This window comes from Talpa occidentalis, unplaced genomic scaffold (assembly GCF_014898055.3).
Source record: "Talpa occidentalis isolate TD23 unplaced genomic scaffold, MPIMG_talOcc4v2.1, whole genome shotgun sequence".
NCBI classification, from domain to species: domain Eukaryota; kingdom Metazoa; phylum Chordata; class Mammalia; order Eulipotyphla; family Talpidae; genus Talpa; species Talpa occidentalis.
In genome coordinates, this window is record NW_026555331.1 from 134595573 (window position 1) to 134621664 (window position 26092).

At 38.4% G+C, this 26092-nt stretch overlaps 1 protein-coding gene across 1 annotated transcript; it reads left to right on the forward strand.

Moving 5' to 3' along the window:
- Nucleotides 1-6676: 6676 nt before the first annotated feature.
- LOC119250494 (hyaluronidase PH-20-like) lies at nucleotides 6677-21886 on the forward strand. Its single transcript, XM_037518235.2, has 5 exons — nucleotides 6677-7659; nucleotides 8128-8217; nucleotides 12588-13179; nucleotides 16872-16968; nucleotides 21781-21886. The coding sequence occupies exons 1-5, from the start codon at nucleotides 6727-6729 to the stop codon at nucleotides 21884-21886; spliced, it is 1818 nt and encodes a 605-aa protein (XP_037374132.1). The 5' UTR covers nucleotides 6677-6726.
- The last annotated feature ends 4206 nt before the right edge of the window (nucleotides 21887-26092 follow it).

Here is a 26092-nt window from a genome sequence, read left to right on the forward strand (position 1 = left end):
TAATCCTACAATTAAATGTCTATTATATATGTCTATTATATACATTCTTTTTTTTTAAATAATAAATTTTATTTTTATATTCCCCATACAATTGCAACCCCCCCATTCTGACCCCAATCCCTCCCTCCTGCCCCCCCCCCCAAAGAATATCTCTGGTTCATAGTTTTTGTTGATTTTGATTTTCACTTACTTATAGTTATTCATTTTCCTGGTCCCTTATTTAAGTTTTCTAGATTCCTGCTATGAGTGAGACCATCCGGTATTTTTTCTTTTCTTTCTGGCTTATTTTGCTGAGCATGATCCCTTCCAGCGCCATCCATGTTGCTGCAAATTGCATGTGTTTATCTTTTTTGAATGCTGAGTAATATTCCATGGTGTATATGTACCACATCTTCTTGATCCAGTCATCTATTTTTGGGCATTTGGGCTTTTTCCAAAGCTTAGCTATTGTAAATAGTGCTGCTATAAACATAGGGGTGCAGGTGTTCTTTGGAATTGATGTTGCTGTGTCCTTTGGGTAAATACCTAGGAGTGGGATTGCTGGATCATATGGAAGCTCTATGTTTAGTAGGTCCAGAAATCTCCACACAGCTCTCCATAGTGGTTGGACCAGTTTGCACTCCCACCAACAGTGCAGAAGAGTTCCTTTTTCTCCACACCCTCTCCAACATTTGTTGTTGCTGGTTTTTATAATATGTGCCATTCTCACTGGTGTAAGATGGTATCTCATGGTAGTTTTGATTTGCATTTCCCTGATTACAAGTGATGTTGAACATTTTTTCATATGCTGTTGGCCATTTGCATTTCCTCTTCAGAGAAGTTTCTTTTTAGCTCTTCTGCCCATTTTTTGAATGGATTATTTTCTTTGTTGTTGAGTCTCATCAGCTCTTTGCAGATTTTTGTGATTAGTCCTTTATCATTAGTGTTGTGTGCAAAAATGTTCTCCCAGTTGGTGGGGTTTCTCTTCGTTTTTGTTATTGTCTCTTTTGCTGTGCAGAAGCTCTTTAATTTGATGTAGTCCCAGCTGTTTATCTTTGCTTCACTATCACTGCTTTGGGTGATGTGTCTGTAAAGATGTCTTTGATGTGCAAATCACGTAGTGTTTTCGCCTATATTTCTCTATGTATTTTATGGTTTCAGGTCTTATGTCTAGTTCTTTAATCCATTTTGAGTTGATTTTTGTGTATGGTGTGTGGTAGTGGTCAAGCTTCATTCTTTTGCATGTAGCGACCCAGTTTTCTCAGCACCATTTATTGAACAAACTTTCTTTGCTCCAATGCATAGTCTTTGCTCCTTTGTCAAATATTAGTTGATCATAAATCTGTGGGTTTATTTCTGGATTTTCTATTCGATTCCATTGGTCTGTATGTCTGTTCTTGTTCCAATACAATGCAGTTTTGATGATTATGGCTTTGTAGTATAGTTTGAAGTCAGGGAGTGTGATGCCTCCATACCCTTCTTTTTTTTTTAAGAGAGCTTTGGCTATCGGGGTTTTTTGTGATTCCATACGAATTTCATCAATAATTGTTCTATTTCTTTGAAGAATGACATTGAAATTTTGATTGGAATAGCATTGAATCTGTATATTGCTTTTGGTAGGATGGCCATTTTAATAATTTTTTTTCTCCCAATCCATGAGCGGGGGATGGCTTTCCATTTCTTTGTGTCTTCTTCTATTTCTTTTAACAGTGTTTTGTAGTTTTCTTTATATAGGTCCTTTACCTCTTTTGTTAGATTTATTCCCAAATATTTAATTTTTTTTGTTTTGATAATAAAAGGGATGGTTTTTTTCATTTCTTCTTCTTCAGGTTTATTGTTTGTGTATAGGAAGGCTACTGACTTTTGCGTGTTGATTTTGTATCCTGCCACTTTACTGAACTGAATGAAGAGTTGAATTAGTATTTCTGTGGAGTTTTTGGGGTTCTCTATGTATATTATCATATCATCTGCAAATAGTGATAGTTTGACTTCTTCTTTTCCTATTTGGATTCCTTGGATGTCTTTCTCTTGTCTTATTGCTCTGGCTAGGACTTCCAGTATTATATTGAAAAGCAGTGGTGAGAGTGGACATCCTTGTCTTGTTCCAGATCTTAATGGAATTGCTTTCAGCTTTTCACCATTGAGAATGATACTGGCTGTTGGCTTGTCATAGATGGCCTTTATGATGTTGAGTTATGTTCCTTGTATCCCAAGAATTTCAAGGGCTTTTATCATGAATGGGTGTTGCACTTTGTCGAAAGCTTTCTCAGCATCTATTGATATTATCATATGGTTTTTATATTTCTTTTGTTGGTGTGTTGGATAACGTTGATTGATTTTCAGATGTTAAACCATCCTTGTGTCCCTGGAATGAATCCTACTTGGTCGTGGTGAATTATCTTATGGATACATTGTTGGATTCTGATAGCTAAAATTTTATTGAGGATTTTTGCGTCATTGTTCATTAGGGAGATTGGCCTGTAGTTTTCCTTTTTTGTGTTGTCCTTGTTCGGTTTTGGTATTAGTGTAATGTTGGCTTCATAGAACGTGTTTGGTATTGTCTCTTCCTTCTCAATTTTTTGGAAGAGTTTGTGAAGGATAGGCACTAATTCGTCTCTGAATGTTTGGTAGAATTCATTTGTAAATCCCTCAGGTCCTGGGCTTTTGTTTTTGGGGAAGTTTTTGATTACCATTTCAATTTCGCTGCTTGTAATTGGTCTGTTTAAGTGTTCTATTTCTTCTTTATCTAGCTTTGGGTGATTGTAGAGTTGTAGGAATTTGTCCATCTCCTCTAGATTGTTTAACTTGTTTCCATATAACTGTTCATAGTAGTTACTGATTATTCTTTTGATTTCTGCTGTGTCCGTTGTGATTTTTCCTCTTTCATTTATGATCCTGTTTATTTGTGCTTTCTCCCTTTTTTCCTTTGTTAGCCTGGCTAGGGGTTTGTCTATTTTATTGATTTTTTCAAAGAACCAGCTCTTGGTTTCATTGATCTTTTGGATTGTTTTTTTAGTTTCAATTTCATTTATTTCTGCTTTGGTTTTTATTATTTCTTTTCTTCTATTGGTTTTGGGGTTTTTTTGTTGTTCTTTTTCTAGATCTTTGAGCTTTGAGATTAGGTTGTTTCTTTGAGTTCTTTCTTGTTTCTTGATGTGAGCTTCTATTGCTATATATTTTCCTCTTATTACTGCTTTTGCTGCATCCCATACATTTAGGATATTGGTGTCCTCCTGTCGTTCAATTCAAAGAATTTTTTAATTTCTTCTTTGATCTCCTCATTAGTCCAGTGGTCTTCCAGTAGTGTGGTTTTTAATCTCCATGATGTAGGAAAGTTCCTTGCGTTCTTTTTATGGTTTATTTCTAGTTTGATGCCTTCATGGTCAGAAAAGATGGTTGGTATGATTTCAATCTTGGTGTATCTGTTGATGTTTGTCTTGTGCCCCAGTATGTGATCGATCCTGGAGAATGATCCATGTGCACTTGAGAAAAATGTATACCCAGATTTTTTTGGGTTTAGTGTTCTATAGATGTCTGTTAATCCCAAGTGCTCTAGATCCTTATTTAGAGCTTTAGTGTCTTTACTTATTTTTTGTCTTGTTGATCTATCCATTGTTGATAGTGGTGTGTTGAAGTCTCCCACTACATATGTGTTTTCTCTGATGTCTGTTTTCAGAGATGCCAATAGTTTTCTGATATATTTTGGTGCTCCTTCGTTTGGTGAATATATGTTAATGAGTGTTATTTCTTCTTGAAGTATTGTCCCCTTGATCATAATGTAATGACCACTGGGGTCTCTTTTTATCTTTTTGAGTTTGAAATCTGTTTTATCTGATATGAGTATAGCTGTTCCTGCCTTCTTTTTTGGTCCACTTGCTTGTAGAATTGTTTTCCATCCTTTAATTTTGAGTCTATTTTTATCTTTTGCAGCTAAATGTGTTTCCTGGAGACAGCAAAAGGTTGGGTTTTGTTTCTTAATCCAGCCTGTGACTCTGTGTCTTTTTATTGAAGAGTTTAGTCCATTTATATTTAGAGTTAGTATTGATATGTTAGCATCTGTATTTGCCATTGTGTTTGTCTTTCCTTTGATTTTATTTTTTTGTTCTTTTAATAACTTTCTTTGGCCTTCTTTTGTTGTTATTCATCCCTCTGAGGTTCTGGCCTTAGGACTCCTTGTAGTGTTTTTTGGATTGGGGGTTTAGTCGTAATGAAATTCCGGAGTTTCTGTTTGTCTGGGAAGGTCCTTATTCTTTCTTCATAGAGGAAGGGGAGCTTTGCGGGATAGAGTATTCTTGGTTGGCAACTGTTTTCATGGAGTCTGTTGACTATGTCTCTCCACTCTCTCCTTGCCCATAGTGTTTCTTCGGAGAAGTCTGATGTCAGTCTGATTGTTTCCCTTTGAATGTTATCTGTTTCTTCCCTCTTGTCAGTTTCATTATTTTTTCCTTGTCTTGGATTCTTGGGAGCTCTACTATTATGTGTCTTGCTGCATTTTTCCTTTCGTTATGGAAGTTTGGTGTTCTTCTTGCTTCTTGTATATCAATTTTCAGCTCCTTCTTCGTGATTGGGAAGTTCTCTTCAATTATATCCTTGAATATTTTCTCTGTTCCTACACATCTCTCCTCTCCTTTTGGGACACCTATAACTCTTATATTTCCTTTCCTCATATAGTCAGATAGTCCCCGAAGTCTTTCTTCGGTCTTTTTCCTTCGTACTTCTCCTTCCTTTTCTGTTTTAGTTCTTTTTATTTCTGTGTCTTCAAGAGTACTGATTCTTTCTTCCATTTCATCTATTCTGCTTTCATTGCCTTTTCCAGAGTTCTTTAGTGCCTCCATTAATTCTTTGATCTCCTGCATTTCTTTTACTTCCCTCTTTAGGGACTCAATTTCATTCTTCTGGTCATTAATTATTTTTCCCTTATCATTGTTTTCCTTTATGACTTCTGTCAGTTTTTTAATCACAGCAATTTTAAATTCTCTATCTGGAAGTCTCAGAAGTTCTTCCAAGTTACTGTCATTGCAATCTGGTAGATGATTTTCTTTTTGCGGTGTGCTTTTTTGCTGAGGAGTTGCTGGGTTGCATGTGCTTTTTCTACTCCCTACTGCCTGTTTTCTAATTTGCCGTATTCCTTGTGACACCGTGTTGCCCAGACTGGCCGGCATCTTGGGCGACCTTCCCAGCTCACCTCTGGCTCCTCTGGGGACTTCTGCTGGTTTCACACAGTCTCCACCAAAGAAAGGTCGCTCCAGCAAATGCAGGTGCCGGTAACGTGCTCCCCTGCACGCCTGGTCTGACCCAGCGGTGGGTGCTGCTCCCCTCTGGGCTGGGACTGCAGGCTAGAATGCGCCTGGCATGGGCAAGCCTCTCAGCTTACCTCTGGCTCCTTGGGGGGAGCCTTCTGCTGGTTTCACAGTCTCCACCAAAGAAGGTCCCTGCTGCAAAATGCTGGTGCAAGCGACGCGCTCCCCTGCACGCCCGGTCTGACCCAGCGGTGGATGCTGCTCTCCTCTGGGCTTGGACTGCAGGCTAGAAGGCGCCTGGCATGGGGAAGCCTCCCAGCTTACCTCTGACTCCTCGCGGGGAGCCTTCTGCTGGTTTCACACAGTCTCCACCAAACAAAGGTCCCTGCTGCAAAATGGCGATGCGGGAACGCGCTCCCCTGCACGCCCGGTCTCTATTTTATACATTCTTTAAGGAGGTATCTGAAGGTCTGCAAAGTTGTTTTGTGTACTGATACCATTATAAACGCATTCACAATCTTCCCAAATTGAAAAAAATTCTTATTCTCTATAAAATCCTTTTGGAATTGATCTACATGCATTTTCAAAGGATGAAATATTAATATCCTTTACAACCTACACATACAACTTTAAGGACATAATACTTAGGATTCGTGTTTAATCAGACTATGGTCTGTTAGCATCTTAGATAAGTTATGTTCTAATTATGTCATGGCACCACAGGACAAACTTCCCTTGCATAAAATAAACACATATAAAATATATCACTCTGTTTGACTAGAGCAATTAAATATAATTTGATTTGAGGGAATGTTCCCACATGGCGCGCAGACCTCTCCAGCTGCCCGCTGCTCCCCTCAGCAGTGTACTCTGGTCCTTCTACCTGCTCTGCTCCCCGCTCTGGCTCTGGTGAATTCTCACCCTCCCGCACTTCTGACTGTACCCAGTGCTTGTATAAACCAACCAACCAAACAAACAAATAAATAAATAAAACATGTCTCTATTAAAAAAATAATTATAACATAAAGGAGCTAAAGATTTTTGTGATTTAAGTTCTAAAATTTTACTTCCTCAGGACATAGAAAATGGGAAGGGAAGAATGGATAATTGGCTTCATACCTCCTCTGCAGGCTCAGGAATGTTTTGAGAAGATGAGACAAACTTGCTATCAAAGAATTTGTATCTTACATAAGAGAAAAAAATTTTGTTGATTTCAAATGCAGGAGAAGTCCTCCATTATCTCAAATGAATGAAACTCTCTGTGCTTAAATTTGAGTACTTGATAACCTTCCAATCTCTGAGACAAAAATGTAATTAACAATATATTCCTTTATTTCCCAATCACAGATAAGGAACTTACAACACATCCCTGAAACATGAATGAAGAATAATACTTAAATATAACATTATAATATCCCTCCTCTGTGCTTCTATTTTACAGCAAATAATACATAAACCAAAGTGTCTAGGAAGAAAGAAGTGATTTTTCACAGTTATTTTCTTTACCATGGGAGTGCTAATGTTCAAGCATATCTTCTTCAGAAGCTTTCTTGGATTCCATGCAACAATTCTTCTGCTTCCAGTCTTCTGTTTGACGCAGAATTATACAGCCTCTCCTATTTTTCCAAATGCTTCTTTCCTCTGGGCTTGGAATGCCCCAACTCACAATTGTCGTAACTTCAATATATCGATAGATTTGAGCCTCTTCTCCTTATCAGGAAACCCCGGGCTATACGGCCCAGGACAAGGTGTTTTAATATTTTTTAAGGAAAAGCTGGGCTGCTATCCTTATGTACATAAAGGTGAAAATGTGAGTGGAGGAATCCCTCAGTTGGCAAATCTGCAAAATCACTTGGAACAAGCTAGGAAAAACATTTGCGATTCCGTTGGACCGAATGACGTGGGCTTGGCTGTAATTGACTGGGAAGAATGGAGGCCCCTTTGGGACAGAAATTGGGGTGCTAAAGTTATTTACAGAAACCAATCTATTGATTTAGTTCTCCAAAGGAATAAGACACTCAATTCTACAGGTGCAGTACTAGTTGCCAAAGCGGAGTTTGAAAAAGCTGGAAGGGATTTCATGCTAGAGACTTTAAAATTGGGAAAATTACTACGGCCGAAATACTTATGGGGTTATTATCTTTTTCCTGATTGTTACAATCATAATTATACCAAAGACCGAGCTTACAATGGAAGTTGCCCTGATAAAGAAAAAGAAAGAAATAATTTGCTCGACTGGTTATGGAAAGAAAGCACTGCCCTTTTCCCATCCATTTATTTGAATACCGGAATAAATGGTTCCAATACTGCGCTCTTTGCCCGGAATCGTGTGCTGGAAGCCCTTCGAGTTTCTAAAGTGCGAAACAATACGGACCCGCTTCCGGTTTTTGTATATCAGCGTCTAGTTTTTACTGATAACTTTACGACTTTCCTTAGTGAGGTAAGAAAATCAAAGTATGAGGATTATGAATTAGTGTCCTCTGTAGTGTTCAATCGAATTTAATGTCCCTCCCCTTTTGAAGGAAGGGAAATTTAGCTTTTCATAGCCTTTAGGATCATGCACACAGGTAGGACGCATCATGGCACAAATGCAGAATTAGAACGTTTCATCTCTAACGTCATTGCAATCATGGAGAATAAGGTAGTACAGGCGACGTTTCAACTCAGTCCCTTCCTTTTTATTTTCCTGGGCTTGCTCTCTTGTCAATAGAAGTAATTCAAATCATAACAGGAACTCTGTATGTTTGCTAGAGGAGGGCAGTGGTTATGTAAAACATGACAATTAACCTGGGGAAGTATTAAAAAATATTATTGTGGACCCTGTAGCTTAGCTCTGGTGTTACTGTCTGATATGTATAACACTTTCAAGTTATTCCCATCTGTTAACTTTCTCTATTGCACCCACCAGGAAGACCTTGCGCATACAATTGGGGAAAGCGTTGCTCTAGGTGCCTCTGGAATGGTAATATGGGGCAGCTCCAATTTAACCCGTGATACGGTAAGTTTTGTTGGTAGGCAAGGGATCAAAACATTTCTATGTTTAATGATTTGGGGGATTATTGTGATAATGAAAAATAAAAGAATACTATATGAGGCGCAAAATGTCTTTTCATTTGTGGTTCCATTGTGATGCAGAATCTCTATAGCTGTTTCCATGAGGAAACAATTCAGTGAGGTTTATTGAGTCACTAGACTAGATGGCTAGTTAAGTAGCCAAACAAAGATTAGAATGTGGTTTGATAGGCATCCCTGGTGTTTCAGGCGGTTTAGTGCAGCACTGTGAAGCTGTCCACAGCCTCTGCAGCGCGGGTTCCATCCCCATGGAGGCAGAGCAACCCACATGGTGGGTCAAACCTCTCCTGGCTTGCTGGCCGCTCTCCTCAGCAGTGTATTTCAACAGATCTGCCTGTTCTCTTCCCCACTCTGACTCTGGTGAAAATCTCACTCTCCACACCTCTGGCCTGTACCCCAGTTCTTGTATAAATAAATTAAGATCTTTTAAAAAAATTCTCTTGACTAGACTGCTTGTAAGTTGACAAACGAGGACTAGAATGTGGTTTTATTTCATGGTGTTTTTTTTTTTTTTTCCTACCACACCTTTGTGTCTCTTCTTAAAAGAGGCTGTGTCTTCTCTTGAAAGAGTTGCAATGAGTCAACCTGCATTCCTTTGGTCTTTCCTTCATTTAACTGCTGTTTATTTAGCAATTACTTATGCAATTATTCACTGAATGACACTCAGTTGCAGGGTCAGCCATTGATGACTGTGGACCAAGTCTGGCCAGTTGCTTGCTCTGTCCAGCTCCTAGGTCAAGACTCATTGATACAGTTTTAAATGGTAGCTAATAGGTTCCTGTACATCAGTAAAGCTTCATTAACTCTAAGTCCTGCTCATGTGTTGAGGAGCCCAGAGCTGCTCTGCACTTCTGAGACACCAATATATCATAAAGGCAGAGAGGGTATCATTAAAACCTTAAAGTATTTGCTGCCTGGCTTATACCCAAAATGTTTGCCAACCCTTGAGTATTGAATGCCTGCTGTGGTTAAATATCAAGTAATTTTTAGAGGATGGAAATGTAATAATGAACAGATCACAGTTCCTCTCCCTGCATTCTCAGAGCTGGGAACACAAGTACAGATAGAGCAGGTCAGGAGAATAAAGGTAACAAAGAGGCAGGAAGCAGGGTGGGCAGGATGGAGCGGGAAGGAATGGTGATATTTTACATGAGGCAGTCACAAGATGCTCTGGTGAGGTTGTGCAGCAGAGACCTGTTGAATTATGGACCAAGTTTCTGGAGGTAAGTGCAATGGCCTGCAGGCTGCAATGGGCAGAAAGAATGAGAGGCCGGTGGGTCTGGAGTGCAATGAGTAAAGAAGAGAAAGATAACAGATGTGGTTCTGAGATAGCAGGCAGTCATGTGTGGGCTTTTGCTCTGAGATGGGAAGCTACTAACATGTTTGAGCAGAAGAGTGGCAATCTCCGATGAACAAGTCAGAAGAAGTACTTAGCTCACTTGAGAATAGAAGGCAGAATGGGAGAAGGGTAAGGTGCAGCAGGGAGAGGAAACTAATGCAGGCTTGGACCATAGGTGTGAGCAAGTGTTTGGCAGTGACTGTAATCCAACATTCGAACTAACAGTGGATTGACTGAGATATTGAGGAGCAGAGTGGATAAGAGAAGCAGTAAGGTAGATGCCTCCAAGACTTCAGACCTGAATTAGAAGCTTCTGAGATGGCATGAGCTTCAGGAGCCGCAGCACAGCAGGGGATGCACAGGGAAGCAAAGGAGTGGGGAGTAGGGCAGGGGTTGGGGCTGGAGTAGAAATTAGAAACAATCAGGTTAGCTTTGAAAGAATGACTAAATTGTTTAAAGGTTTCCTAATGGAGAGGAAGGAAACCCTTCCTTATTTTCCACAGGTTATATTTACTAGTGTGTATTTTTAGAAAACCCGTTTATTAGGAATATAAACCTGTTTTTTCTCCGTTTGGTCTCATTTGTTTTTTCATTTTCTCCAAATGCATTTTCTTGAGCTCAAAAAAGCTTTCACTGTTATGATCTAACCACTGTCTCTCTCCCTTTATTTTTATCCTATTTTAGTTCTGTGTATCAGGTCTTTATACCCTACCTCTTCAAACGTTTTGACTCAAAGCAAGAGTAAAGCTGTCACACGAACACTGAGGAATCGGAGCTGATTTTGTCCTTCATGGTGAATGTGGAGATGCTAGTGATGCCCATGCCTTGGAAAAATTGTGATGGACTCTTAGGGTCTTACCCTAAGAACAGAGAACAGAGACTTTGTATTCTAGGAGCAGAGGAGATCTTTTGATCACTTGTACTTAAGACAGAAAAAAAACATCATTTTACTTCATGAATAAAATACATTTGTCACCTTTGATAAATTTTTAAAATAGTCTCAACTCTTCTGCCTATTAGGTCTAGTTCTATCCACTCTGATTTGATCACCAAATAAAGAAATAATGCAAAATTACATTCACAGAAAATCAATCAATCAGTCTCTAATATAACAAGCTAATAATTTACCATAAGCTTTCAGATTTAAAAAATTATTTAACAATTATAATTCTCCTACTTATAGTCCTGATTTTCATTATTTGTTTCCAAAATCTGTAAACTCTATTTGGAGGATGAACAATTTTATGATGGGACCACTTAAAGATTTTCCTTATTGCATCCTTTTTTAGTAAAAGGAACTCAGGAGTTTCCTCTTACTCAAGTGAGGAATGACTCAGGTATTCACTAATTAGGAAGACGAATTGATGTACCGTTGTCACAATTTTTTTGTTCTTTTTTTTGTTGTTCTTTAATGTTCACATCTTCTGCTCAGACTCTCAGATCATCTTCGCCGTTATTCACAAAGAAGAGTCCTTTAACTTCAATGTGGCTATTTTGTACCTCATGACACTGCCTTGGAATAGCCCCCATGTACAGTAGAGCAATGGATTATTTGTCATGATTCCTCTGATTCAATGGCAACTTGAGAGCCTTTAATTGCAGGTTTACTTGCAATGACTGAACTGACTTAAAAATTATTAGCAAATGAAAGCAAACCATTTCTTTCCATTCTGTTTTATTAGTTCCAGTGAGGAGACGGAACCAGTTTCTACTGGTCCCAGCTCATGAGCTTCTCTATCTTAAAAAACAGCAACACTGGGTTGATTTTCTCTTACCTTGGATTTGTCCTCCTCTTTGTATCTCATTTTACCAAACCCAACTGGAACCAGTTCTGTGTTTACGAGAACTAGACTGAGAGAATCCTGAAAATTCAGCTCCATGTCTCCCCATCTCAGTGTTCACACCCTTCATCATATCTGTAAAGTCCTTTTGCCATGTAAGATAGCAGTGTCACAGGTTCCAAAGAATAGTGTTTGGGCAGCCTTGGAAGGCCATTATTCTATGGAAGGGAAGGTAGCAGGAAATAGATTCAAGTGGAAGCTGCCATGATTCCTCCACTTGCCTGTTGACCTAGTATAGCTCTTTGCTCTGCTGAAGACTAGAACCACCTCCTCAGCTCTGTCATCATGAAAGAAAGTGACTATCTTCTGGGTATAGAAAAGGACAGTGTCCCAGTTTTAGGACACCCTAGTTTCAAGATGGGTCATTTTCAATACTCTGATTCCACAAATAAATGCATTTGTAAAAGAACTGCTTAATTCACCCATAATATGAACTACAGATCACATTTACTACAAAGTGCATTCAATTGAACCTCCATTATTTTGAACTTGTATTTAGAGCCATATTTCCAATGTTATTTAAATGTGTGTGGAAAATGAGATACTTATATTTATATTTTCTTGAGGAGTAATGATACACTGTTGCTATGCCAAGTACTTTTAAATACCATGTATCTTTATACCACAACACTGTGTAGTCCATGCTGTAATCATCCAACAGATGAGAAAGCAAATGGATAGCCTGATGAATTCATCTCTCCATGATTACTTGGACAGGAAACTAAGACTAAGAAAGTTTGGAAGTTTCCTCAATTGATGCAGCTAATATTAGTGTAACTGAGACTCCCATCAGAGTAGTGGACTCCAGAGATAATGCTCTAATTGCTGTATGTTCTGTGCCTCATTCACCCCCATTAGTTTGTGAATTATTGTGGAAGAGAAAGGCTAGTTTGTTCTCAGTGAATTAATCGGTGGCATGAAATGGCATGTGAAACTTGCAAATGTTTCTACGTGTATTTGGAATAGTCTTTGCTTGTGCAGAAAAGTATAAAATATGTCCTATGTCTCCCTGGATTTATATTTTCATGCTTCCTTAGAAAATGCTTATTGCTAGGATTTAAATGACATACAAATTAACTTGCCCCTTCTTATTCTGACCTTCTTATAATTTTACAGAATGCTTGCACGAACCTAGCCAATTATACGAAGAATACCCTGAATCCTTACATAATCAACGTCACCCTAGCAGCCAAAATGTGTAGCCAAGTGCTTTGCCAAGATCAGGGAGTGTGTGTACGGAAACACTGGAATTCAAGTGAATATCTTCACCTGAACCCCAAAAATTTTGTTATTCAAATGGTGGAAGGTGGAAAATATGTGGTAAACGGGACTCCCACACTGGAGGACCTGCAGCAATTTTCTGAAAAATTTCATTGCAGCTGTTATGCCAATATCCATTGTATGACTAGAGTGAATGTGACTACTACAAATCTTACCCGTGTATGTGTTGGTAATGATGTTTGTATAGATGCCACTGTAAACCCAGCACTCAGTGGTCCTTCTAAAGTGAGTGACAGATCTTCAGGTGCTTATAGCAGTGCTGCGTCTACTATACCATATGCTACAATGTCCCCACATGCTTCTGGGAAAGTCCTCAATGAGAGCCTCCAAACAAAATGCTTAGTGGAAGCTGTCTCCAACATCCTCCAAGAAGAACATGAGCGTCGCTTATGTAATCCAAACACTCCTAATGAATCAACCCTTACCAGTACAAGTTCAGTGCTTATTAAATTTCCTATCCACATACTTTATGTTTTTCTAGCTTTTACATTTTTATACTTAGTAACTTAAAAAATGTGTTTTTTTCATGCACATGATAATCCTTAGTTTGTATTTGAAGTGCTGATAAAAACACATGGCTATGATAATGAATAGCTTGACATTTTGAGCAAAAATTATTTTCTTATGATCAAATGAACTTTAAATTATTATTAATGATAAACAAGGAATGTTGACTACCACCTTTGATTTTCAAAATCATAGAACAGTGTTATTACTAAAACCATTGATACTACAACATGATTGAAACTACATTTGACTTGAATCCAGATTTTTAACAGAGCATACAATTTCTTTAAGATGATGTCCAAGTTATATATTCTGGTTGCCATGATTCTGTAGCAAATATTTTGCATACGTGAATGTATATATACTGATTGTAAAAACTGATTGTAATTCCTAAAACAACTGTCTACCTAGGTTTTGCCTGAGAAAAGTGAAGGTTTGGATAATACCACTTTACTACAAATGAGTATCATTGTGGATGCACTGTAGTTCATAATAAAAATGTTAAGAAAGTAATAATAAGGAAAACTCTTTTTCTTTTATAATGTCTATTGCTAGTTGGTCCTTGGCATAGAAATATGATTTCAGCTACTTCAGTTTAATCATTGCTTCCAGTTGTGTTGTATAAACAGTAGCCTTTAACAAGTGATTATCCTGTCAACTTGGCTTTTGAGTTAATGTCTTCAGAATTCATATAGTCGGTATTCCGATTTTCTTTTCATCCTTGGTTGTCAAGTTGACAATCTTGTGCACCCATAATGCCTTACTTCATCTAAGTTCCATCCACATCCTCAGAGAGCATTTATTGAGTCTTTTTTTCTCTGCCAGGGTCAATGGAAGCATCACAGATTAGAGAGGAAGGAGAATGTTTCTTGCTATGCTGAATTTGGTGTATATTTGTAGAAGACAGACCTCGAAATTGAATAATTACAGCAGTGTGTGGTGAATGTTATGATAGAAACTCAGCATGCTGTGCATACAAATGAATTCCAAGAGTGCCTTTTATGCTATCTATGTGACCCAATAAAATTTTAATATATTGTGCTGATTCAACATTGCTTATTTGATTTCTAGCACTTTAATATTCCACATATTCAAAACATACTTTAGCATAGACACATAGTTTGAAAAGAAATATATTACGTTCCCCACACCAAGTTGTTACTCCTAAACAACACATAAAGGGATAAAGCTTGCATGGATATACAGTTATGTACTTTATTGGGAAGAATCGTTATGGATGAGTTTATCTTTCTCTAAAATGTCTCTTAATTGCAGCCCAGAAATAAAGAGATTTCAGTGTTAATCATTTTTGCAAAAGCATGAAAAACACTGATTGTAATAAGCAGTATATGAATGTTTTGGAAAATTGAGCAACCAAAAATATACACATATATTTTGTATCCGGTAGAAAACATTAATCACTAACTTCATTAGTCACTGACTTCAGTGGCAAATACTTTGTTTGTTTGTTTTTTTAAAGATTTATTTATTTATGCATATAATAACTGGGGTACTGGCCAGAGGTGGGGGGTTAGGGGGTGAGAGGATTCACCAGAGACAGAGTGGGGCACAGGGCAGGCAGAATGACTTACATACACTGCTGATGGGAGCAGCAGGTGAGTCAGGAGAGGTCTCTGCGCCATGACGGTAGCTCCCTGGCCTGCTGGGGATTGAACTCGTGCTTCAGTGGCTGAGGACAACCTCATAGGCCGCGTTTTAACCCCTTGGGCCACTGGGAGATCCCTGGCAAATACTGTGAATGATGTTTCCATGTGATGCTAGGAACTAGCTTGACTGAAATTGCCAGTCACCATTTTAGAGCTCCTCACAGATAAAAAGAGCTTGCGTTTGTTATTCAACACTTAATTATATGTTTTACATACAACTTCTCATTTAATTACCTAGTTTCTAGTTAAGGAAATGAGGCTGAAGTTGAGTAAACTCAAGGTAGCTACGATGCCGTTACAGAAGGAAAGAAAGTTTATACAACCTTCCTCTCTATCTCTTTGTTCGATGAAACATGTTCAACCCTAATGTGTTGTGTTCAACTCTGAGTTCCTACTTGTCAGAAGTTATTGACATTAAAGTCTAATTTATAAACATGAACTACAAACAAAAATCATTCTAGTACCATGAATGAGAAGCAATATTATATAGAGAAACTTTCTAAAAATTAAGTTTATTTTCATATCAAACACTGTATAATCACATCATAATAAATTTGTGAAATAGGAAAAATAATGAAGGAAAACACCAGTAATCACTGTAATATGTACTGGTAACACTTGGCATATTTCTTTCTAGTTTTCTTCTAAAGAATTTTTTTAAAATCATGGGTGTAATAATAATACATCTATATACTTGCATCCTACGTTTTTTCTTAGCCATATTTTTTGGGCATTATTTTAACCCAAATAATAATTTATCAGCTGGAAATAGCATAATTTAATTAACAATCTTCTGTAAGCTTTGATATGTAAATGGTAAGCTTTTACTATTTAATCACCTTATGAGAAAATATTCTCCAGATTACCTTATCAGTTTATTCACTTATTAATCAATTTGTGCATTAATTACTTGATTAACCATTACCTCTCTAATGGCGCTGCTCTAGGCTTCAAAATAGATCCCTGAGCAAAATAAGATCCTTGCCTTCCTGGAACATAAATTCTAGTTGAGGAGGCAGGCATCAATATTTACATAGCAGTTTATATAAAATGCTAACATTAAGGGAAAGAAAACAGAGTAGAGTGGGGAAGGTGGGATGTTCCTGTATTGGGTCTTATTGAGCAAATGCCGATTGGATGGGATTAGCTGTGAGAATATTTTGGGTAAGGATGTTTTAGTACCTTTGGTGGTGGGCCTGGTGTATTCGAGGAATAGCAAAGAATGCTCTGGGGCTGAATCCTTCTCCTTATCATTAACTTCCGTTGTTTATTCTTTGAACTATAGCATTTATCAGCATCTGACATAGTATATATTATATATTTGCTTATTTTCTGACTTCCTTCTCTGCAATGAAAATGAAGACTTCATCTTGTTCTATGCAGAACATTACTTGCTACAATGCCTGGCACACAGTTGATGTTCAATATATACTTTGAGTGAATGAATGAGTGATTCATAAATTTGACTCAATAGGAGCTATAAATTTACCATGAGTTTTTTTTTTTAGCTCTGTACATTATAGTGAATGATTGCAAAGTCATTCTTAAGCATTGTTCTATTCTTATCCTAGTACACTAGCACCTGGCTTCACGTGGTTTAAGTCCGTGTGAAGAGCTGAGGTCTGAAGAGAATATATCCCTGGAGAAAGTCAAAAAGTTAGTTATTAACAAGTCTCATCTAGAACTCAATTTGCTGAAATGTCACCATAACTGGCTGTAAGATGGAAACCAAATATGTTTACTTAGCTTTTGATGATGCCCATGAATTTACTGCATTTGTAATTAATTTTCAGTACTCATACTGGTAAAGTGCAATCAGCTTCCAGATCTTTCAGCTCTAGGGTTTCTGCAGATGTAACTTAGCTCACTGCATTTGCATGGGAAAGCCACCTGCTAAACTGCTTCATAACCACAGTTTCTGAGAACCTTTCTAATTTCCCTTTAGGAAACAGCAAGCTACTCAGACTCACTACTCTTCAGAGTTCTCTTATACAGAAGGGAATTAATGATAGTAGCCTTTTGTGCACATTTAATGATATCAGGTAGGAAACATACTTGGCATAAAACCTGGCACATAAAAAAGTCCTGGCAAATGTTAGCTATTGTTATCAAGTACTGTCAATATTGATCCCTTAAAAGTCATGATAGGTAATATTTTCTCCATTTTGAAGTAAAAAATTATCTATGACTCAGAGTAGTGAAGTGGGTTGCTTAATATTATTTAGAAGTACCTGTGCCTTGAACTCTTCTCTTTTGAACCTTAAACTTGTTATCTTTTCATTTCGGCAGAGGTATAGAAGACTATTGGCCCCAAATTCATCTTTACTGGCTTACAGAGAAATATAACAACCCCAACCCACGACTATACTGATATTGATATCAGACAGTGCTTTTTTTTGACCACATGAAAGAAAAACTTAAATTTAAACAGTCTATAAGCAACCTACCCTTAACTCTCATGCTCTCAATATCTAAATGTCACTTCCCCATGAAAGGAACAAGCGTCTTTTAGGAAAGTGTCTGAGTCTAAAGTCTTTTTCCAATGTATGAGTCTGGGATATAATTGTTATCATGAAGTAAGGATGCTATCAAGGATTACTAGATTTTGATATGAAAAGAACGCATAAATCTTTTTTAAAATTTATTTATTTATTTATACAAGCACTGGGTACATTCAGAAGCGCAGGAGGGTGAGAGAATTCACCAGAGCCAGAGCCGGGAACAGAACAGGCAGACTGATGAAATACACTGCTGAGAGAAGCAGTGGGCAGCAGGAGAGGTCTGCGCGCCATGTGGGACCCTCGCCGGGTGGCTGGGAATCGAACTGGCACTGCAAAGGCTACGGGAGCTTCGCAGCCCAGCGCTCAACTGCTGCACCACCCGGGAGGCCCACAAAGGAAACTCTTAAGGTACAAAGGGAAGTGAGAAACAGCATGCCAGGGAGGTAATGACCACAATTAATATCCTAGAAAAGTCTACAGGACAAATGGCTTGTTTAAATTAGAAAAACAAAGCCAGGAGAACACATGTCTATCAATGTGGGTTCAGACTGATGCTGCCCTGTGCAGGATTTACGTGACGTTGCAGGCGCTTTTCCTCTTTCTCTTAAAAGATTTTTTTTCTGAAAAAGCTTTCTTAATAAGTCACTTGCACCTAAGTCCCATTTATTCCTCTAAATATGTAGAATCAAGCATAAATACAGGAGTTTGACTTGCATGTAAGCAATACTATGGAAAAGTCAAAACATAAATTGCAAAACACATTTGGAACGCATGACAATGTGCTAATTCTTTTTTTAAATTTATTTATATATGCATATAAAAGCTGGGGTACAGGCCAGAGTTGCAGGAGTGGGGTGAGAGGATTTACCAGAGACAGAGCGGGAAACAGAACAGGTAGTCTGAAGAAATACACTGCTGAGGGGAGCAGCAGGCGAGACAGGACAGGTCTGCCTCGCCATGAGGGTTGCTCCCTGGCTGGGTGGGGATCGAACTCGAGCTGCAAGGCTGCGGACTGCTTCATAGTGCAGTGCTTAACTCCTTGTGCCACCAGGGAGGCCCAACGTGCTAATTATTGTGCCTATTTCAGGAAGCCAATTCAAAACGACACAAACCTAACATGGAAAAGGACATGAATGTAAAATCACAGCAAAGAAAACACAAAAGGCTTGATATTTCAAAGGAAATTATGATTAAAATGACAATGAGAACTATTTTTACAGCTAATCAAAGATTTAACAAAATATAATATAAATTCACTTGAGTATTGGGGAAATACACAATCAGTAGTGCAGAGAGTGTTAACTGATACAAAATCTTTAAGAGTTAGCAGCATTTGGTAAAAAGCCGCTTTCAGCGCGAGAGGGTTACTTACAGCAGGTGCGGGCGGGTACCTTGAGAGCACCGAGGCCGGCTTCCCCTCAAGCATAGGCTTGGAGCAAGTTTGGGGCTGCAAGGCTTATTCCTGAAGTACAGGGAGGCACCTGAGGGTCAAACAATTTAGGCACATGTATGACGAAAAATAATGGAAACTCCACAATTTTGTCACTAGCAGGAATATGGAAGGGACGGGCTTGAGGGTGGAACCGTCTTGGTCCCTTCTGGTTGTTTCCGGAGTCATGGTTCAGTTGCTTCCAGAGTCATTGACCACCAACTCCATCCAAGTCTAATAGAGACTTGAGGGTCCCTGGCCTAATTTTAGCCGCCTATTAGTTTGGGACATTGATTATAGTGTCTCTCATATTCTCTCTCTCTCTCTCAATCTCTCTCTCTCTCCCTCCTCCAAGCACTTTCTAGAATTCTAAAATTTTATTCTAAATCCCTAAAGATAGTCAGAAACATCTGAACAGTCACCCACAGATCCCTAGAGCCAGAGGACCTACCTAACGTTACTGCAATTGGAGTACAGTCCTCATTTACATCGCAGAACTAAGAGCCTCCAGGCCTTTGCCAGTGGAGCAGATATGGCTGAAGTCTGAATCCAAGAGACTAGGCTAAATTCCTTGACCTTAGGTAAAGAGAACTTGAGTAGTGTCTATCAAATGGAGCCAACACTTACTTACTTCATGGGATCATTGGGATTAATGTGCGGAGGCTGAGATAGAGGAGAGGAAGGGAGAGGAAAGAGAAGAAGAGAGAAAAGTGAAAATATTAGTGACTAGTCTACTCTCTCTCAGACTTGGGACTCAAGCTACTGTAGATTCAGGCCACTGGCCTTGTCCTCCTTTTCCCGCTTTGCCTTAATATTACCAAGTGGGTAGGCTCAGTGCTCACAGTTCTGCACTTCACCCAGTTTTTGTTTATTTTCCTGAGGAAGTTATGTGTAGCAAAGTTGCACTTAACTAATCACTGTTGGCAAAGTTAGAAGGTAATATATATTAACCGAAGGTAAAATATTCCCATAAGTCAAATTTACCTTTCATTTCAGGAGTGTTAGTCTTTTAGTTCACATAATTTCTTATTTATTTTTTAAAGATCTATTTCATTTAATTTTGCATATAAGAGCTGGGGTGTAGGTCAGAGGTGCAGGGGGTGAGGGGATTCAACAAAGACAAAGTGGGGAGCAGAACAGGCCGACTGACTTGCAATACAGTGCTGAGGCAAGCAGCAGGGGGAGCAGGAGAGGTCTGCTGCACCATGTATGTCAGCTCCCAGGCCAGGGGTTGAACTCATGCTGTAGTGCCTGCCAATAGCTGCCCATAGCTTGATAGTGCTGAGAATTAACCCCTTGTGCCATCAGGGAGGCCCCAATTTCTTATTCTTAGTGCTTAGTCTACATGATGTGGAAAGCTACTTAATTTAAAATATAGTATTTACATTCTCCTGATCACAATGGGGAGACCTAAGTTAAAACAGGAAACATCACTTGTCAATGCTGTAACCTTTAGTCATTTGGAATAAATGCAAAAAGAAACAATAGCCCAGTGAAAAAAAACTAACCAATGAGGTCATCATTCCATCAAAGTTATCTAAACACCAAAGAGGCAATTGGTGGTAGAGAGAGAGAACTGCCCTTGAGTCTGATTAAATGCATACCTTTGAGGATATATAGACCGAGATTTAATTCCATTTTTTCCCAATGAAGTTGATTCCAACAGCAGAGTACAACAGTAATCGTAAAAGCAGAAAGTTGTTTGTCACTTATGTACCATATTAGATGATTAAAACCCACTCTCCCTTTTCAGATAATGTGATGTTTGTTTCATGTGTTCATCTCCATGATAGTAACTCACCCAACAGATGTCATTGTAAAGAGCAAGAACCTCAGAATTAGTTGCGTTTTCTATTTTGTGATGGCAGTCCAATTATTTAAAAATTCTTAGATTATTTCCTCATTTGGAAAATGAGGATGACTCTTAAACCTGCTGTTACTATGGCCTTTACATACTGTAATTATCTACTGAAAGCCCTTAGATGACTTTGTAATCAGTTGTTGATTGATTTTTAGATATTTGGTTGACATTGCCTTTTAGTGAATGAATAAAATAAGCCTCCTCTTCCCTAAGTTGTCTAGTATAAACTTTTCCCAATATGTATCACCTTGGCATGTGGAGCTTAAGGTCAATCATGCTCCTGCAGGGTTTAAGAAAAACTGTTATTCTCTTGATTTCCTAGAAGAATGAAGATTGGGGGTATAACTCAGATTTAATGTTATCTCTGGAAATGAACTTGCTGTCAGAGAAACCCATCGGTAGTTACAGAATATCTGGTTTTTATGAGCCACACTCCCCTCCTCATATAAGTTCCCCTCCTCTATCCTTTAAGTCTAGGCCCCTATCCACTTCATTAACTCAAGAATAAATACCTTCAGTCTATTCTATTTAGAATATACAGCCTGGTAAATTCTCCATATGCATGTAATTAAATTTGTCTTTTTCCTACTAATCTGTCTGATGTTCATTTGTTTGCTCAACACAGGATGAACCTAAAGGAATAAAGGGAAAATTTCTCCTCTGTTCCTACACCTACAAACACTGTCTCTTAATGAAACTAGTGAAAAACGTGCTGTTATCATGTTAATATTCACGTCGTAACACACATCACATATATGGCGAAGCACTTAGGGCCATCAATACTACTACTTATAACTTAGATTTTTAAAAGTGTGGTTACTATCTGTTAAGAAAGAAAGGCAAAATAAGGCATATGCAATTCCATAAAAACAATATTTTTGGTCAAAACCATAAAAATTCATTAAGCAGCTAAATACTAATTAGATGCAACCTTGGGAGACCCACTTCCCTGTAATTAAGTTGACAAGTGAACACGTGCCTTGAAGTTCTTTTAATTCTTTCAAGTTATTTGTTATCTATTATCTCTACTGGTTTTGCTTTTTGCTTTTGTTTTTGTTCGTAGCCAAAGAGTAGGTTTTGTAACAGTCATGTCCCCATGGCTCAACCTCATATTTGAACCATTCCCCAACCTCATTGTGGGTCCAAACTCTTCCGAAATTCTGAAGTAAACAGTCCCCAATCCTAATGGATATTCTTGAATATTTTCACAGCTGATTTCCCTGTCCACTCAGAGTGCCTTCATTTCCTGTGCCCTCTCCCAATTTGTGAGTCTCAGGGACACTCCCATTCTGTCATAATAGAGCCAGCTTCTTAGAGGCCTGTTGCTCTGACAGTGTTCCTGTTTCTCTTGTCTCAGGTGAGTAGCTGATGGCACTCCTGATTCCTTCAGGTAAGGAGCCAAACACAGTGCCGACTATTCTCATCCACAAGGGTCAATCTGCAGAGGCTTTTATGGAGTTGGAGTAGTGTAGAGGGACAGACATAACTACAAATGTTAATGCATCTCCATAAAGTCACTAGAAGGTTGAAGTAAGTTAATTTTTCTTTGTGGACAGCATCAGTCACATTTTTCATGTATGCAATTTTCGAAATGTCTTGTTTATTTCAATAACACCAGCAATAATGATTGTTCTTGCCTTGTAGATGTAATAACCATACAGGTAGTGAAAGTAAGTTGGTTTCATTTTGATATTGAGAAATAATCTTGTGAATGATTGCTTCTCTGACTTTTGGTAAATGCTCTTCTTCTTTTGTAAGATAGAAACAAACCCTGTCTGTTTGGCCAAACAGAAATATAACAACTAAATTTTTTAACACTATAACTTGTTTTGCCATTATTTGTTTCAAATATTACTTACTTCTATCCCATTTACATATTCCATAGGTCTCATTTAAAAGACTGAAAACTGTCCAGACCACTCACATTTGACAATTTAGAAAAATATTTCAACTGGGCTGAGGGAAGAGAGCTTGAAGGCTAAACTTGAACAAATTATTTTCTTTTTCATTCCTCCACCACAGTGTAAAAAAGGTAGCCAAATTAATGCAACACACACTAAGCCTTGAGTCAGTCTCATCTGCTCATAGAGTCATGACCCATGAACACTTTCTCATGTGGGTTCCCTTTTAAATCATCCTGGGTGAGCCTCCCCAGTGGCGCAGCGTTTGAGCGCTGGGTTGCAAAGCTGCCCGCAGCCTCTGTGGCGCCAGTTCGATCCCCGGCTGCTCGCCAGCCACTGGAGGACGGTCCCACATGGCGCGCAGACCTCTCCTGCCGCCTGCTGCTTCCCTCAGCAGTGTACTTCGGTCCTTCTGCCTGCTCTGCTCCCCACTCTAGCTCTGGTGAATTCTCTCACCCTCCCGCGCTTCTGACTGTACCCAGTGCATGTATAGACAAAACTAAGAAACAAACAAACAAATAAATAAATAAATGCCTCTTAAAAAATTTTTTTTAAATCATCCTGGGTGGTGAGGAATGCCATCACTAAGGTATGACTCCATCGTCAGGTCTGACACCACTGAAATCTGAATTTGCTGAGTCTTTCATTTCTACTGGAACTATGCCCTAATGGTTCACTTATTAAGATTATAAAAAGGCTTATTTTATTTCTTGCATAGGGAAGACTTGTTGTTAGCAGTCCTATGAATTATTATGTGATCTTCAACTTTGCTTTCTGCTGTTGTGCAGGTTTATCAGCACTTTTCATATAGAAGAGAATTTCAGAAAGAGGCAATACTATTAATAATGATACAACAGGAACAATTTTCATTAATTTGGTACTTACATGTTCCTGATCTTCAGATAATATATTTCCTTTGCCCTCTTGAATTCTATGAGCAAGGCCAATAAATTGATAGGAGATTAACCGAGTACTAGGAGAAAAACATATGAACTTTAATATTGTTACATGCAAATGGGAGCCTTAATAGGAAGAATGACTGAAAGAAGCAGCTAATAACAGAGATTTTTTATTATTATTATTTTTAATTTCTTCATGTTGCCTCTTTTTTTTTTTTTTAAGATTTCTTTATTTATACAAGAACCAGGGAACAGGCCAGATGTGCAGGTGGGTGAGAGGATTCACCAAAGATAGAGCGGGGAACAGAACAAGCAAATGATTGAAATACACTGCTGAGGGGAGCAGTGGGCAAGACAGGAGAGGTCTGCTGTACATGTGGGTTTCTCCCTGGCCAGCTAGAATCGAACTCTCACTGCAGAGGCTGCCGACAGCTTCACAGTGCAGCACTCAACTACCTGCGCCATGAGGGAGGCCCCAAAGATTTTATTTTTAATAAAAAGTTATAAGTTGTGGAGTTATAAGAGAAAAGACAGAAGTTGAAGTTTTAGGGACAATAAATTATGGGACTGTGACTAGGAAATGCATGAGGAAACTAATGAAAATTAAGGTTATATGAGTACGTTTACTTGTGCCAATCTGTTCTGGTATCAACTCCCAGTGTCTGGTGGTAAGATGTTCTTTTCCTGGTACAGGGGGTACATCTTTATATGAGGGATCTTATGTCCTGCCTGAGGCAGAAAGGTGTCAGCAAGAGAGTCTTTCCTGCATTTGCCCTTGTCCTTACTATTCTTGACAGTCTTCTGTACTTCCAGTGTCTTCCTACCTTTCAGTCAAATATTTAACTATATTTTTCACTTGTTTTTAAATCAATTTTATAGCCCACTGATAGTTCATGGCCTGCAATTTAGGGGGAAAATGCTAGAAGAGGCCTACCCATATAACTTTCTTGGCTAGTCATGTACACAATTATGGTCCTAACATGTGCTAAAATGCACAAGATTTTTTAGGTTATTAGACACACCTCCTTTTATTGGGTTTTTAGTGCTTTTGTTGTTTTATTTTTTAACAGATAAAATGCTTGTGGTCATCCTATACTGAGAAATCTATTGGTGCCATTTTCACAAAAGCATATGCTCACTTTGTATCTCTGTGTCACATTTTGATAATTCTCACAATATTTGACACCTTTCTATTATATCTGTTATGGTGAACTGTCACCAGGGATCACTGATATTACTCTTATAATTGTTTTAGGTTCCATGAATGTTGCCCATATAAACAGAAAATTGTATCAATACATTATGCCTGTGTTCTGACTGCTTCACCTATCTCTACTGTTCCCCATCTCTTTCCCTCTCCTCAGGTCTCCCTACTTCTTGAGAAATAACAATATTGAATTTAGGTCAGTTAGGAACCTTGAAACAGCCTTTCAGTTTTCGGATGAAATGAAGACTCTTGTGTCTCTCTCTTTTAATCAAAAGCTAGAAATCATTCAGCTTAGTGAGGAAAGCATATGGAAATCTAGCTGAAGGCCAGTCCTTTTATACCAAATAGGTAGCCAAGTTGTAAATGCAAAAGAAACGTCCTTAAAGGAATTCCTATGAAAACTCAAATGACAAGACAGCAAAACATCCTTCTTGCTGATATGGTGAAAGTTTTGTGATTTGAATAGAATATCAGAACAGCAGCAACATTCCTTTCAGCCAAAGTCTAGTCCACAGCAAATCTCTAACCTCTCTCCTCTTCTGTGAAGATGGAAAGAGGTGAAGATATTGCAGACAAAAGTATGAAGCTAGCAGAGGCTGGTTTATGAAGTTTAAGAGGTCATCTCTCTGAAAGTGCAAGTGCTGATGAAGAAGTTGAAGCAAGTTATACAGAATATCTAGCTGAGTACGTTGATGTAGGTGACTACACTAAACAACAGATTTAAGTGTACACAAAACCGTCTTACACTGGAAGATATCACCTGGCACTTTCTTTCCTAAAGAAGAGGAATCAATGCCTGGATTCAAAGTTTCAAAGGACAAACTCTCCTGTCAGAGGCTAATGAGCTAGTGACTTTAGGAGAAGCCAATGCTCATTTACCATTCTGAACATTCTAGGTTCCCTAAGAGCAATGATAAATCTACTCTGTGCTTTGTAAAAGAATAAAAAGGCTAGATGACAGTGAATCTATTTACAACATGGCTTCCTGACTATTTTAAGTCCAGCGTTAAGGCCTGCACAGTAAAGAGGAGATTGACTCTTGAACAGTACACCTGGTCACCCAAGAGCTCTGATGGAGATGTTCGAGGAGATTCATTTTGTTCTCATGCCTGCTGTCACAACGGCAATACTGTAGTCCGTGGTCCCGGTGTCATTTTGAATTTAGATCTTATTGTTTTAGAAATGGATCTATGTATTCCATTAAACCCAGTGGAAATGACACTGCACCAAAGATTTACATAGCTTCTTATAAAAAGTACTTCATAATAAAATAGTTTTAAAAAGTACTTCATAGATGTCATTTGACACGTTAGACCATCATTTCTAGAGATAGATTTGTATTAGCAATATATCTTAAGAGCACTGAGT

What these genes read in the sequence shown, in the direction of transcription:
- LOC119250494 (XM_037518235.2), top strand. Translation starts at nt 6,727, where the DNA reads ATGGGAGTGCTAATGTTCAAGCATATCTTCTTCAGAAGCTTTCTTGGA. An exon ending in TTACGACTTTCCTTAGTGAG is followed by an intron (nt 7,660 to 8,127) that starts GTAAGAAAATCA and finishes TGCACCCACCAG; the next exon opens with GAAGACCTTGCGCATACAAT. An exon ending in TGCACATTTAATGATATCAG is followed by an intron (nt 16,969 to 21,780) that starts GTAGGAAACATA and finishes TTTTGTTCGTAG; the next exon opens with CCAAAGAGTAGGTTTTGTAA.